General features: G+C 43.9%; 1 protein-coding gene across 1 annotated transcript in view; it reads left to right on the forward strand.

The window, feature by feature from the left end:
- Positions 1-15,701, forward strand: part of terb1 (telomere repeat binding bouquet formation protein 1) — a 128,521-nt gene extending 112,820 nt beyond the window's left edge. Inside the window, exons 19-21 of the mRNA XM_078210448.1 lie at positions 4,083-4,183; positions 8,581-8,787; positions 14,689-15,701. Coding sequence (XP_078066574.1) covers positions 4,083-4,183; positions 8,581-8,787; positions 14,689-14,709 — 329 coding nt within the window. The 3' untranslated portion in view covers positions 14,710-15,701. The remainder of the gene's footprint in view (positions 1-4,082; positions 4,184-8,580; positions 8,788-14,688) is intronic.
- The last annotated feature ends 966 nt before the right edge of the window (positions 15,702-16,667 follow it).

Here is a 16,667-nt window from a genome sequence, read left to right on the forward strand (position 1 = left end):
GCTGAAATACCTTTCGCTTTTGTGAATTAAGAACATAAGAACATAAGAAATAGGAGCAGGAGTAGGCCATCTAGCCCCTCGAGCCTGCCCCGCCATTCAATAAGATCATGGCTGATCTGACGTGGATCAGTACCACTTACCCGCCTGATCCCCATAACCCTTAATTCCCTTACCGATCAGGAATCCATCCATCCGCGCTTTAAACATATTCAGCGAGGTAGCCTCCACCACCTCAGTGGGCAGAGAATTCCAGAGATTCACCACCCTCTGGGAGAAGAAGTTCCTCCTCAACTCTGTCTTAAACCGACCCCCCTTTATTTTGAGGCTGTGTCCTCTAGTTTTAACTTCCTTACTAAGTGGAAAGAATCTCTCCGCCTCCACCCTATCCAGCCCCCGCATTATCTTATAAGTCTCCATAAGATCCCCCCTCATCCTTCTAAACTCCAACGAGTACAAACCCAATCTCCTCAGCCTCTCCTCATAATCCAAACCCCTCATCTCCGGTATCAACCTGGTGAACCTTCTCTGCACTCCCTCCAATGCCAATATATCCTTCCTCATATAAGGGGACCAATACTGCACACAGTATTCCAGCTGCGGCCTCACCAATGCCCTGTACAGGTGCATCAAGACATCCCTGCTTTTATATTCTATCCCCCTCGCGATGTAGGCCAACATCCCATTTGCCTTCTTGATCACCTGTTGTACCTGCAGACTGGGCTTTTGCGTCTCATGCACAAGGACCCCCAGGTCCCTTTGCACGGTAGCATGTTTTAATTTGTTTCCATTGAGATAGTAATCCCATTTGTTATTATTTCCTCCAAAGTGTATAATTGGCACAGAATTGTTTCCAAATAGTGGATTGAAATTTCTGGAATTATTGATATATGTTTAAACCACCCCCTTTCCCCCCCACCCCAGTCTAAAGATGCTCGGGTCGGGGTTCTGATGCATGATGCCCAGGACTGAATGCGGTTATTCTAAAGTGTATTAACTGAGAGATTATGAATGTTACACTGCCAGATATATAATCTATGCAAGGTCTAGTATGTAATTTGAACCGGCTTGCAGACAAACATGCTACCGTCTAAACTAGTCAGACACTTAGCAGCCATTTATTTGTCACAAGTAAGGCTTACATTAACACTGCAATGAAGTTACTGTGAAATTCCTCTAGTCACCACAGTCCGGCGCCTGTTCGGGTCAATGCGCCTAACCAGCACGTCTTTCAGAATGTGGGAGGAAACCAGAGCAGACACGGGGAGAATGTGCAGACTCCACACAGACAGTGACCCAAGCCGGGAATCAAACCCGGGTCCCTGGCGCTGTGAAGCAGCAGCACTAACCACAGTGCCACCATGCCGCCCATAGCCAGCTTAATAAATAGACTTTTGGATTTGTTCTCCTGATCAAACAGCCCTCCAAATGTTGGTAGTTTAATCCTGTCCTCACGTAATGTTCACAGTTAAAACATTTCACCAGCTGCCAGCCCAGGGGTAGGAACACAGATCGATTTTCCCTTCTCTCAGGGTGGCCAATTTCTGAGATTGACTTACTCAGCACAGGACAGATTTAATTGAAAACAACCTTTATTAAATTTCTTTCTATTGCACAACTGCAACACGATTTGCAAAACTGATTTGTGTAACTGGATTGTCACAGCTCTGTTGCTTTTAAACCGAGAATAATTAAATGAGATTCCTTGCTTTAATATTCCACCATGTACCCTGTTGCAGGAACAAAATACAACTCCGGTCTTTCAGACTTTACTAAAAGGGTGGAGGGGGTGCTCTGCTGCAAATATTAACAGACTGTTGGGGACCATTCCACCCTAACCTTTGGAAGGCAGCATCAGCTACCCGAAAAGTAATGCAGAAAGTTCATTTATGCACAGAAGTGGTGCTGCACTGCCAGAGGTGCTTGCTTTCAGATGAAACAGTGGGAACAAGAACAGGTTGCTAGGAACCCTGTGGTGAGTAACTCACCTCCTGACTCCCCAAAGCCTGTCCATCATCTTCAAGGCACAAGCCAGGAGTGTGATGGAATACTCCCCACTTGCCTGGATGGGTGCAGCTCCAACAACGCAAGAAGCTTGACACCATCCAGGACAAAGCAGCCCACCTGATTGGCACCACATCTACAAACATTCAATCCCTCCACCACCGATGCTCAGTAGGAGCAGTGTGTACTATCTACAAGATGCAATGCACCGATTCACCAAAATCCTTAGACAGCACCTTCCAAACCCACAACCACCTCCATCTAGAAGGACAAGGGCAGGAGATACATGGGAACACCACCACCTGCACGTTCCTCTCCAAGCTCACCATCCTGACATGGAAATATATCGCCGTTCCTTCACAGTCGCTGGGTCAAAATCCTGGAACTCCCTCCCTAACGGCATTGTGGGTCAACCCACAGAACATGGACTGCAGCGATTCAAGAAGGCAGCTCACCCCCACCTTCTCAAGGGCAACTAGGGATGGGCAATAAATGCTGGCCAGCCAACGACGCCCATGTCCCACGAATGAATAAAAAAACTTGAAACTGATGCCCTGGCCACTCTCAGGTAGTAGTTGTAAAGGATTTCATGGCACTATGTTGAAGAAGAGCCTGAGAGTACTGACCAATATTGCTTTTGTGTCTCATCTGAAAGAAAACACCTTAGACAATTTGACCCAAGAGCAGAAGTAGTCCGTCTGGTCCATTGAGTCTGCCCTACCGTTCAATGAGATCATATCGGATATGATAACCCTCAACTCCACTTCCCTGCCTTATCCCCATAACCCTGGATTCCCTTACACATTAAAAATGTCTGTCTCAGACTTGAATATATTAATGACCCAGCCTCTATGGCCCTCTGTGGTAAAGAATTCCACAGATTCACTCCCCTCAGAGAAGAAATTCCTCCTCATATCTGTCTTAAATGGGCAATCCCTTATTCTGAGATTATACCCTTTGGTCCTAGACTCTCCCACTAGGGGAAACAACCTCTCAGCATCTACCCTGTCAAGCCCCTTGAGAAGCCTATATGTCCCAATAAAGTCACCTCTCATTCTTCTAAACTCCAATGAATACAGGCCCAACCTACTCAACCTCTCCTCATAAGAAAATCTTTCCCTACCCACGATCAATCCAGTAAACCTTCTCTGGTCTGCCTCCAATGCCAGAATATCTATCCTTAGATAAGGGGACAAAATTGTTCACAGTATTCCAGGTGTGGTCTTGTATAGTGTTAGCAAGAATTCCAGGATTTTGACCCAGCAACAATGAAGGAATTGCGATATATTTCCAAGTGAGGATGGTTAATGAATAACTTGACGGGAACCTCCAGGGCTAAATTGCAAGAATTTGTTGTTTAGACTAGGTTCATGTGCTGTTGAATATAGACGGCTAAGGGGTGATCTAAAGCAAATGTTTAATTTGGTTAAAGGAGTTGATAGGGTAGATAGAAACTTCTCAGATGGGAGAATCCAGAACAGGGGTCATCATCTTGAAATTATAGCTAGGTCATCCAGGGGTAATGGCAGGAAGCAGTTCATTAAGCAAAAGGTAAGTGGAAATTTGGAATTCTCCCCAAAAAGCTATGAAGGCTGGGGTTAATTTAAAAAATTAAAACAGAGTGATAGATTGTTAAGTAACAGTGTTAAGAGAAATGGGACTAAAGGAGGGTAGTTGTGATACACTACAGCCACAATCTGATTTAATGATAGAATAGACCTTCTCTATACATCATATGCACCCACGTACAACCATCTTTCCCAGGCCTCTGCAAATGTTACTCGGAACCTGATGATTCCACCAGATATTGGCTGATCATACCCAGCTCCCTAAGCCAGTTGGTTGTTTTTCTTGATAATCTGGACACTGACCCTTAGGTGCCAATGTGATCATCAAAGCTGAGCCCAATCCTAATCTGTCTTCACCAAAGTCCACGTGCACTGACAAGCAGGAGTAACAATCGGGAAATCTGTGCTGTTTCTGTTCTCTAACTCAAATTGCATTGGAGGCTCAGCACATACATAGTAAGTGCTTCATTTCAAATGCAGATAAACAGTAACTTGGATAAATCTACTTCACAGATCAGAAACACCTGGCAGATGAGAGAAAAGATTTGTGCACTCCGCAGGCCTGCAACCAATCCACATTCAGGGATCATATTTACTCTTTCGATGATAATAAGGTTTGTTTACTATTTTTTTTATTGCGAAGGGTAAGGGAATTCCTATTTGCAGATTGATGCCTTAACTGGTTATATCTGGAATCATTGGGCAGCCTGTATTCCCTAACATACCGTATCAGTATCACAAGGTGAATTCTGACACTGACCAACATATAGAATCTACAGTGCAAAAGGAGGCCATTTGGCCCATCAAGCCTGCACCGACAACAATCCCACCCATGTCCTGTTCTATCCCCATAACCCCACATATTTACCCTCCTAATCCCCCTGACATTAAGGGGCAATTTATCCTAGCCAAGTCCACCTAACCCACACATTTTTGGACTGTGGGAGGAAACCTGAGCACCGGGGAGATTATCTGTATGGAGTTTGCACAGTTACCAGAGGCCGGAATTAGACCCAGGTCTCTGGCGCTGTGAGGCAGCAGTGCTAACCACTGTGCCACCATGGAGAGATTAGGACAAATACCTCCGTCCTCCTTTGCAGCTGGGATTCTCCGGTGCCGCTGAAAGCAAACAAGAATTTTGGCTGGAACACCAAATTCTCCATTCGCACCTGCAGTGGGGCAGCCACAGACGAGATTGGAGAATCCCACCCAAGGATAGACAACCAAAAATCTGATCTAAGAGGCAGGTTTTAAAGGAAGAGAACTGGGTGGAGAGATTGAGGGATGGAATTCCAAAGCTTAGGGTCTAAGGCATGGTCACCAATGAGTGATGGAAATTGGGAACCTGCAGGTTGGAGAAACAGAATTCTCAAGTAGTTGTGAGGCCGGACCAGGCTAGAGGCTGGAATGTGGAGTAAACTCAAATGGTGAGTCAGCAGATAATCAGTGTTTCCAATTTTCTCCAATCGTCCTGGAATACATTTGCAAAGGTAAATGTCTGGAACCTCAGCTCAATGTGGAACATTGCCTGTTGAGGCATCACAGTCAACCCTGACCATAGAAATGCACAAATAGGCCATTCTGCCCATCATGTCTGGCCCAAAATAAAATAAAGTTAGCTGCTCATTTTAATCCCACTGATTAGCCTCGCAGCATTTCAGATACCTTTTACCTAACCACCAATTTAGGCAGTGAATTATCCCATATCTTTGAATGTTTTGATATTTCAAGTGCTCATTCAAATAGTTGTAAGGCTTCCAGCCTCCACGACCTTCCCAAGCAACGCATTCCAGATTTCCACAACCCTGAGTGAAAAGATTCTCAAATCCCACCTGAATCTCCTGCCCCTTACCCTAAAACTATGCCCCTCATGATCCTATCTCAATCAATCCGTGCTAGTTTATCCCATCTTAATTTTTTGCCAATAATTTGCCCATCACCAAAGTCAGACTAGTTTTCTGGCCTATCCCTCGTACCCGTTTTTGAACACAAAATACTGTTAATATTTCTAAGTAAGATATGCTTCCTCAATTCTGCTGAACTATGTGAAAGTGAAATTTATTATTAGTTATCATTGCCAAATCTGAAAGCTGTGTAACATAACGTCAGGTTTATTGCTGATCAGTGGAAGATGGCTTTGAATTTCTGGCTCATTTATCATACTCGTTTATCTGTTGCTGTCTGTCACATTTCTGGCAGTAAGAAGTTTAACAACACCAGGTTAAAGTCCAACAGGTTTATTTGGTAGCAAAATCCACAAGCTTGTGGCTTTTGCTACCAAATAAACCTGTTGGACTTTAACCTGGTGTTGTTAAACTTCTTACTGTGTTTACCCCAGTCCAACGCCGGCATCTCCACATCATGACATTTCCGGCAAAACAGACTTAAAAATGTGACATTTGCCATATCTTGTAACTTCACTTATAACCATAGAAAAGTAACAGCACAGGAGGCCATTCGGCCCATCTTGTCCATTCCAGCCAGAGGACACCCAGTTCCCTTGCTAATCCCACCTTCCTGCACCTAGCGGTTTACAGCAATTAAGGTGCAGATCCAGGTACTTTTTAAAAAAAGTTTAGGGTCTCTGCCTCCATCACCAACTCGGGCAGCGAATTCCAGACACCCCCACCACCCTCTGTGTATAAAAGTTCTTCCTCATGCCCCTCTACACCTACTGCCACTTATCTTGAATCTATGTCCCTGGTTCTAGAATTCTCTGCTTGCTCAATAATGTTGATGTGCGCCCTGGTACTTTACCTGACTGCTCCGTAAGGTTGAAATAATGTCCTTTAGGGAAGGAAAGCTGCCATCCTTACCTGGTCTGGCCTACATGTGACTCCAGAGCCACAGCAATGTGGTTGATTCTCAACTGTCCCCAGGCAACTAGGGGTGGGCAATAAATGCTGGACAGCTAGTGACACCGACATCCCATGAATGATTAAAAACTACTCACTGGATAAACTGAGCGACTGTGGCATGTTTGGGTGGCCAACGGTGCGGTGCATCTTGATACATCATTTTAATTATTTGACCTTGAACTGAGATCTGCAACACCATTAGTTGCTAATCACTGGTTACAGCCCAAAAGGTAAACCTGCCATGATTTGCTAAAGTCAGGAAGGCCCAAGTAAAAGTTCCGGATATTGGTCATCACAAATCCCACAGATTAGCAAACGGCATGGGTTTTGCATCTATAATCTCTGAGCAAGTGACTCTACATTCAGCCGGGCTATCCTGTTCAACCACTTGCTTCACCAGATAACAGTTAAGAATGATGGCTGATTTACTTCCCTCACCCTTCTCTCAGCCCAGAAATCAAACGTTCCTACCAGCAACTTAAACTAGACTCACCGATTAGTGCATCCCACACTCCAATCACTAAAGAACTTACCTTTAAAACCATTTTAATCCATCCTCAGGGTACAGTTACCATTGATGAACATGGTAACCAATCTCAAATGCCAAATGAGTGAAAGAGCAAACACACTGGTTGATGGTATTGATTGAAGGAAGAAGAACTTGCCATTGGTAAGACGCAGCATGGGTTCATGAAGGGCAGATCATGTTTGGCTAATTTGGTGGAATTCTTTGAGAACATGACATGTGCAGTGGACAATGGGGAATCTGTGGATGTGGTGTATCTGGGTTTCCAGAAGACATTTGACGAGGTGCCGCACCTAAGACTGCTACATAAGATAAAGGTGCACAGTGTTACGGGTAATGTAGTAGCATGGATAGAGGATTGGTTAACTAACAGAAAGCAAAGAGTGGGGGTAAATGGGTGTTTTTCTGGTTGGCGATCAGTGACTAGTGGTGTGCCTCAGGGATCAATATTGGGACAGCAATTGTTTACAATTTACATAGATGATTTGGAGTTGGGGACCAAGTATAGTGTATCAAAATTCACAGATGACACTGAGCGGCAGAGCAAAGTGTGCAGGGGACGCTGAAAGTCTGCAAAAGGATATAGATAGTCTAAGTGAGTGGGCGAGGGTCTGGCAGATGGAGTACAATGTTGGTAAATGTGAGGTCATCCATTTTGGTAGGAATAACAGGAAAATGGACTATTATTTAAATGGTAAAAAATTGCAGCATGCTGCTGTGCAGAGGGACCTGGGTGTCCTTGTGCAAAAATGTCAAGGAGTTGGTTTGCAGGTAATTAAGGCAGCAAATGGAATTTTGTCTTGCATTGCTAGAGGGATGGAGTTTAAAAACAGTGAGGTTATGTTGCAGCTGTATAAGGTGCTGGTGAGGCCACGTCTGGAGTACTGTGTACAGTTTTGGTCTCCTTACTTGAGAAAGGATATACTGGCACTGGAGGGGGTGCAGAGGAGATTCACTAGGTTGATTCTGGAGTTGAGAGGATTGGCTTATGAGGAGGGACTGAGCAGACTGGGGCTATACTCATTGGAATTCAGAAGAATGAGGGGCGATCTTATAGAAACATAAGATTATGAAGGGAATAGATAAGATAGCAGGGAAGTTGTTTCCACTGGTGGGTGAAACTAAACTAGGGGGCATAGCCTCAAAATAAGGGGAAGCAGATTTAGGACTGAGTTGAGGAGGAACTTCTTCAGGGTTGCGAATCTGTGGAATTTCCGGCCCAGTGAAGCAGTTGAGGCTACCTCATTGAATGTTTTTAAGGCAAGGTTAGATAAATCTTTGAACAGTAAAGGAATTAAGGGTTATGGTGAGCGGCGGGTAAGTGGAGCTGAGTCCACAAAAAGATCAGCCACCTATTAGTTTTTATATTCTTGCTGCTCTCTCATTAAACCACACTACGGGTTTTTGAACATCCTTGTAGATGGAGCCAGTGTTATGTTTCACCTGAATGATGGCATTCCTTCAGGACTGTTATCAGCACGTGTTCCAGTCCGAGAACAGGACTTTAATTTATAACCATCCAGACTGCGTCTCAGCAGCACGTTGGACAATATTTACCAAGCAGAGTGTGTGTGCTATTGATGTTAGGGTTTTTCTTTTGCACCAACCTGTCCCTCTTTTGTTTTAGCATTCAGACATCTGTAAATATGCATCGAGAACAAAACAAAAGACAAAAAGGCGGCGACGGCGCAAGAATTTCACAGAAAAGGAAGTTAGCTACCTTGTAGAAGGGGTGAAGAAAATGGGGTACCACTGGAATTCTATTCTTTGGTCATACCCATTCCAGAAAGGAAGGACCAATGTGGATCTAGCACACAAGTACCGCATGTTGCAGGTGAGGGGAAAGATGCACGTTGAGCAGAGAATTCTCTTGGCTCCGTTCAGCTGGTTCCAGTGGCATTTGGACCACCAGATCATAGATTTAAGCTGGCAAGCACCTGGAATGCTCATTCCTGATGGGTAGCCAATGATATTAGTTAGAAAGATTGGATATTGAGTAAGTACAGGATTGGGCTCATCCCTAATAAAATAGTCTGTTGATTTTCAGACTCTGATTTTGCTGGATTACATTTTCCTCCACATGTCTGAAGACAGAGACTGGTGTTTGGATTTAGTAGTCATTAAGAATCAGTAACTCTAACTTTTCTTTAAACTTAGACTCAAGCATTGTTGTGAAGGTTGGAATTTACCACATTCCTGTTTATAACCAAGAGGCTTGAAGTGGGGGCAATTATGAGTCAATCACATTGCGTAAAATTGGAGTCATCTATAGGCCGGAGGTCTCCTTCCCTCGGTCACTTGAATTCAAATTGCTTTTGGTGGGATTTGAACTCCACATTCTCTAGATTATTAATCCAGGATCATAACCTTTACATTGTGATGGAGGAAGTAACAGAACCCAGGCCCAATTCCATCTTCAGAAAACATTAGAGCAGTGTGAATGACTTCAAGTTTGGGTTGAATTTCCCCTCCATAGTCCAGAAGCACTGGATTTATTCCAACGTTCCTCATTCCAACCTGCAAATCACTGAGATTGCCAGCTATACGACTCAGCAATGGGTTTAAGGGATTAGCCTGAATGGAATTCAGTCAGGCTTAATGCCAGCTGTACAGTGATGAAAATTCCCTGCATTGGCAAGCAATTAGTGCAGTTTAATTTCCTGTCTCACCTTACTACAGTAAGAGTAACTCTTACTGTGTTCACCCCAGTCCAACGCCAGCATCTCCACATCACCTTACTACCCCAGTGAGGTAAAGTATACCATGGAGTAAGACTGAAAGAGCTAGTGGGATGGTTAGAGGGGAAGGTGGCCAATAGTACCTCTCAAAGCCATGACTTCCACTATCTTTAAAGGACAAGGGTAGCACATCAGGCCCTTTGGCCCAAATTGTCCATACCACCCAGTTTCTACCACTTAGTCCCAATTGCCTGTGTTTGGCCCATATCCTTCTGTACCCAGTAGGGCAGTGGTGGCACAGTGGTATTGTCACTGGGTTAGTAACCCTGACTAATGCTCTGGGAACACAAGTTCAAGTCCCACCATGGCGGATAGAAAATTTGAATTCAATAAATCTGGAATTAGAAGTCTGACGACCAAGAAGCTATTGGTTTTTTCTGGACAAATGTGAGGTAATGCATTTTGGAAGGTCTAATACAGACAGGAAATATACAGTAATTGGCAGAACCCCTAAGAGTATTGATAGGTGGAGGGATCTGGGTTTTCAGGTCACTGAAAGTGGCAAAACAGGTGGAGGTGGTGGTCGAGAAGGCATACAGCGTGCTTGCCTTCATCGGCCAGGGCATTGAGTTTAAAAATTGGCAAGTCATGTTGCAGCTTTATAGAACCTTAGACTGCACTTGGAATATAGTGTTCAATTCTGGTCACCACACTACTAGAAGGATGTGGAGGATGTTGCCTGGTATGGAGGGCATTAGCTATGAGGAGAGGTTGGAGAAACTTGGTTTGTTCTCACAGGAACAGAGGTTGAGGGACAACCTAATAGAAGACTACAAGATTGGAGGGGCATGGACAGAGTGGATAGTCAAAAGCTTTTTCCCCAGGGTGGAAGAGTCAATTACTAGGGGGCATAGGTTTAAGGTGCGGGGGGTAAGGTTTAGAGGAGATGTACAAGGCAAGTTTTATTTTAAAAACAGTAGTGGGTGCCTGGAACATGCTGCCGGGGAGGTAGTGGAAGCAGATACGATAGTGACTTAAGTGGTGTCTTGACAAATACATGAATAGGATGGGAATAGAGGGATACAGTCCCCGGAAGGGTAGAGGGTTTTAGTTCAGTCAAGCAGGCTTGGCAGGCTGAAGGGCCTGTTCCTGTGCCGTAATTTTCTTTGTTTTTTTTAAACCCATGTAATGGTCTAAATGCTTAAAGACAATTGTACATACTTCTACAATAGCCTCTAGCAGCTTGTTCCAGACTCACCACCCTCTGGACACTTTTGTATCTCTCCTCTCACCTTAAACCTATGCCCTCTAGTTTTAAACTCCCCTACCTTTGGGAAAAGATATTGACTATCTAGCTGATCTATGCCCCTCATTATTTTATAGACCTCTATAAGATCACCCCTCAGCCTTCTACACTCGAGGAAAAAAAGTCCCAGTCTATCCAGCCTCTCCTTATAACTCAATCCATCAAGTCCTGGTAGCATCCTAATAAATCTTCTCTGCATTGTCTAGTTTAATATCCTCTTGTGGGAGAGTGTAGGATCAGAGGAAATGACCTCTCGGCATCTAGTCGGTCCTCCCCCAACAAGGTCACCTCATTCTTCTAAACTCCAGTGAGTACAGTCCCACCCTCAAAACAAATCCCTCCATACCCAGGATCAGCCTAGTGTACCTTCTCTGGCCTGCTTCCAATGTCAGAATATCTTTCCTTCGACAAAGGGGAAAAAACTATTCCGTATTCCAGGTGTGGCCGAACTAATGCCTTGTGTAATTTTAGTAAGATGTCCATTCTCTTTGAAACAAAGACCAACGTTCCATTTGCCTTCCCTCACCTGCTGAACTTGCATACCAGCTTTGTGATGTACAGGCACCTCCAAATCCCTCTGCTGCAACTTTTGGAAGAATAATTCCCCTAACCTATCACTGATGTGTCATCCTTGTCCAGGTAATAAATATAGTAAATAATTATGACCCCAGTACTGATCCCTGTAGAACACTACATTAGTTACAGGTTGCCATCCTGAAAATGTCCCTCTTATTCCAACTCTTGTCCATCAGTTAGCCAATCCTCTAGCCATAATATACTACCTGCAACACTATGGTGGTCTTTCAAATACTTCCCCCTCTATTACATATCAAATCCATAATATTTCACTAGTTCCCCTTACCAATTCAATTTTAATTGGTCAGGCATAATTTCCCCTTCATGAAGCCATGATATTATGTATTTCTAGATGCTAATATTACAACCTTGGACTGTAACATTTTCCCAGTGACATGTCAAACTAACTGGCCTATATAGTTACCTGTTCCCTCCCTTTGAGCAAGTGTGTTATGTTGGTAGTTTTCCAATCCTCTGGGATGGGCCATTTTGCCCATTGAACCTTACACAAGCCCCAGTCCACTCCAGCATCCTCATAACCCTATGCTTCACCATGGCCAATCAACCCAACTTACACTGGGAGAAAATTGGAGCACTTGGTGGAAACCCATGGAGATCATACAAACTCCAGTCACCCAGGGCCAGATTGAACCCAGGTCCCTGGCATTATGAGACATCAGTGCTAACCACTGTACCACCATTTGTTTCCCTAGTACTTTTGCCTCCCCTCTACTGAGTTATTTCCTCCCCTTTTGCACCTTGGATTTAGTATATTTGGTATTGGATCTTTTACCATGAGGATTGACGATATATATTTACTCGTCTGCCATTATTTGGTTCCACAATCTCATTCTTTATCAGACCCATGTTTGCTTTGGCTTCTTCCAATAAAATTTAGTTCTTGCTGCCCTATATATTACTTACTAGTTCACTGTTTATTCTCCGTATTATTCATGGTCATCTTTATGCCTCCCAATCCTCTAACTTGCCACACTAAAGGTGAAAGAAAACACTGGTCAGAATTTCCAGTCCTGCTGCTGCGAATGGAGATTTGGCTGTGTGCCAACTTCAGTTCTTGCTTCAAGTGGTAGAGGGGCATGCAAGACTGGAGTAGAAGCCTTCTTCCTCACTGGGATACATCTTTGTTGCAAGTCATTAATTACTTGCCCAGTCAATTCTTAATTGTTCCATAGTTAACCTTAAAGTTTCTCTCTCAACTAGAAGCCAAATCCTACAATGTGATCACTGCTTCACTCAAAAATTACCAGATCCAAAATACCCGATCCTGGTTGTATCCGCAGCATATTGTTCTAGGGACGAGTACACTTACCTCTACCAATTTGATTTCCCCAATCCACATAAAGATTGAAGTCACCATTTTTAACAAAATGCCCCCCATCAGGATTTATCCATCCTACAGCATAGCTACTCCCACTAATGTCTCCTTCCTCTATTTCTTACCTCCACCCACATGGATTCTACATCTGATCCAAGATCATTCCTTGCTATTGTAGAAAAGCTTACCCACTTTCAATTCTAGCTTTACCACCAAATGGGCAACACAGCCATTGGACTCTGTCTTTGATGCAAAGATCAGTGTAAATTCCCCTCATACTGACTGCCAATATATTGTGTTTCTCTTCATGAACAACCCCCCCACCCCAACTGATGGCTCCTGTGCCAGTGCTCTGGCCTATTGATTCCGCAGCTCATCAGCCCCCACTCATCCAAACAAGTAGAGAACCCCAAACTTGTGACAATTGCAAAGGCTCATAGGGCCAAATGGCTTCCTGTTTCTTTGAGCCTGCTCCACCAATCATGGCTGATCATCCAACTCAATAGCCTAATCCTGCTTTTACAAATAATCTTTGATCCCATTTGTCCCAAGTGCTATATCCAGCCACCTCTTGAATGCATTCAATGTTTTGGCATCAACTACTTCCTGTGGTAATGAATTCCACAGGCTCACTCTTTGGGTGAAGAAATGTTGCGTCACCTTTGTCCTAAATGCCCCGAATCCTCAGACTGACTCCTAGTTCTGGATTCTACCATCAGTAACATCCTCCCTTCATCTACCTGGTCTAATCCTGTTAGACTTTAATAAGTCTCGATGAGATCCTACCCCCTCCCCCCCAAAACATGTGTCTGAACTCCAGCAAAAACACTCCTCATACACAAGTCCCACCATCCCTGGAATCAGCCTGGTAAACCTTCCCTCTACTCAGCAAGAACATCATTGCTCAAAAGGAGACCAAAACTACACAATACTGCATCTGCCATTGATTTGCCCACTCACCCAACCCGTCCAGATCATTGAAGGATCTCTGCATCCTTGTCACAGTTTACCCTCCCACCCAACTTGGTATTTTCTGCAAACTTGGAGATGTTACATTTTGTTCCCTCATCCAAAATCAATATATTGTGAATAGCTGGGGTCCCAGCACCAATCCCTGTGGCACCCCACTAGTTACTGCCTGCCAATTTGACAAGCACCCATTAATTCCTACCGTTTCCTCTGCCAGTTTTCTATCCATCTCAGTGCACTTCCAATCCCATAACACCCTGCAGTCCTGCCTGCTGGGTCCCCCTTACCTGCTGTCACACCCCCACCCATAACACTGAGTTACCTGGATGCTTGGTTTCAGGAGGTGGTCCTCCCTTTAGTATAGGGTCTTCTGGTTTGATGTGTCCACAGCTCAGCCTCCAGCTCACTGACTGCAGATGTGCACTCTAGATCAATGTTATCCAGCAGCTGCCACAAGCTGTAGCTTTGACACATGACCCGTCCTACCATCCTTAGTATTAAATATGGTGCTTTAAGCATTTTAATTTGCAAATTAGGTCCTTTACTATGTTAAACCTTAGGAATTAAGCCAACAGATGCACACCAAACAGCTAACTATTCCTGTAAGAGGGCAAGACCATATTAGAAAGCAAAAGAGCACCTCATTCCCAAATAGGATGGTCTCTCCCACTCCTACTGCACCTCTAGTCTCATTTACTGTGAGTCACTTGTGCATTGTAGGATATTGGCCGAGATATGCACTAGTCTCAATTTAGGAAAGAGGGGAGGAAAAAGTGAATTTACAACAATGTTATTGCACCTTTTGTCCACTACCTCTTGCAATGTTTTATCTGCCATGACATTAATGTTTAACCCTGTTCCATTTTTCAGAAGGGAAACTCCACAAAATAAAGATCAAAGCAGCCAGGCTACAGTGGAATGGACGCCCTCAAATGTATCCACAATTTGTTAGATACACAACTGCAAGGAACCAAGCTCTATGCTGAAGTGTAATTGCTGTACATATTGTAAAAGTCTAAAGAGACCCTGCCACCATATTGTACTACATTCAAAAATGAATCAATTGCAACAGCTGTTACTCTCCATGTGTCAGAATTTGCATTGGTTAGAAGTCAGCATTCACTGTATTCAAAACAGTCAGTGGATGGGAGGGGGCACAATCCCAAATCAAACCCCTTCAGGGGTTCATTGGCATATTATGGGATGGCCCCCATGTTTAATCCAGACCTTTTCAGGTTATGATGAATCCCTCAATGTTATGAGTGCACCAACAGGTGGTACTAACTAGTGGTCAGAGGAATGGCTTACTGATTGGGTAGTGTACCCAAAATGTTTCTGCTTTAGACAGTTTAAAGGGAATATTAGGGGGGCTTCTTCACACAGAGTGGTGGGAGTGTGGAATGAGCTGCCGGATAAAGTGGTAAAAGCAGGGTCACTTTTAACATTTAAGAAAAACTTGGACGGGTTCATGGATGAGGGGTGTGGAGGGATATGGTCCAAGTGCAGGTCAGTGGGACTAGGCAAAAAAAAATGGTTCGGCACAGACAAGGGCCAAAAGGCCCATTTCTGAGCTGTAATTTTCTATGGTTCTATAGAACAGTGGTGTAGAGCTTGCTTGAAGCAACTGCTCAGAAAATCATGAGAAAACTCCAACTTGACCAAGGCAGTCCTGCTGAATCCAACAGGTAGGCCCAGAAAGGACTAGTGCTGGTTCTTGGCACAATTGCTTTATCAGCATCCTATTAGTCCCTCAGCTGATCATCATACACACCCAAGTGACCCAATCCCTTAATTAGGAATTCAATTTTCTCCATTTTAGTTTTGAGTCCACATTGTATTTATATCAAATTGAACACATCTAAAAATAAACTAATCCTGGCATTTCTGATCTGTTAAGTATTGTGATCACAGCAAGTACTGAATGCATGTCTCAATTTTCTACAAGTTTCAAATGTGCGCGCATGCAGCCTAAATTTCTCACTTACATCTACAGCATCCAGTATTTGGCTTTGAAATCATTCATGGCCACAAGTAAACTGTAAAATGGTTAAGGAAATATAATTGGGGAGGTACTGCAAGATTGCTGTTAGCTGATTCAGTCTAATCTTATTCTATGACAATGTGGATAATATTTCTTGTAGGGAAAAGCATGAAGGCCATTAAGAAATCCAATCAGTAATTCAGAAACTTCCTACCCAGAATGGAAAGCAGAGTTGAAGCAACTGGTAGAGATGTAGTTAAGGGTGAAGCTTGACAAACACTAGGGAGGGAATAGATGGGAGTTTGGGGAACAAACCAGAGAATGAGACTTGTTGAGCTGAAGCAGTTTCTACCCGGTATATCCTATGTAATCCCACAAAATTGTATGAGCTAGAGCTTGGATAGCACACTGATCAGAGGACAGGACAATTTTGGATTCAAGCCCCACAAGAGGGTGCATAATTTAGGCAGCCACTAAGTATTACTTAGAGTTGGCATGCTTCAGATAAGACTGGACTCAAGCCTTCATCCCACACCATCCCAACATGAAGTTAACAATGAGTGGAATGTGGGAGCCATGCCCAAAGTGGCTACTACACTATTCAGATCTCAAAGCAACTTGTTTAGAAAACAGATGTGCTTCCCCTCCTATCTGTTCATTGGCCATTAAATGCCCATTTATTTTTGAAATTGCATTGATGAGCCCAACATTCCTGACATTAGTGAATATTAGGCAGAGGTGCAGGTTGCTACTGCTCAACTGGCTGAGTCCAGAATGGACCATTTGACTGATGGGTCTGTGCCAGTCTTTATGCTCCTTTGGAGTGGTGTTACCAACAGCTCTATGGGTGTGGCTACACCACAGGGAC

The sequence above is a fragment of the Mustelus asterias genome, chromosome 4, assembly GCF_964213995.1.
Source record: "Mustelus asterias chromosome 4, sMusAst1.hap1.1, whole genome shotgun sequence".
Classification (NCBI taxonomy): domain Eukaryota; kingdom Metazoa; phylum Chordata; class Chondrichthyes; order Carcharhiniformes; family Triakidae; genus Mustelus; species Mustelus asterias.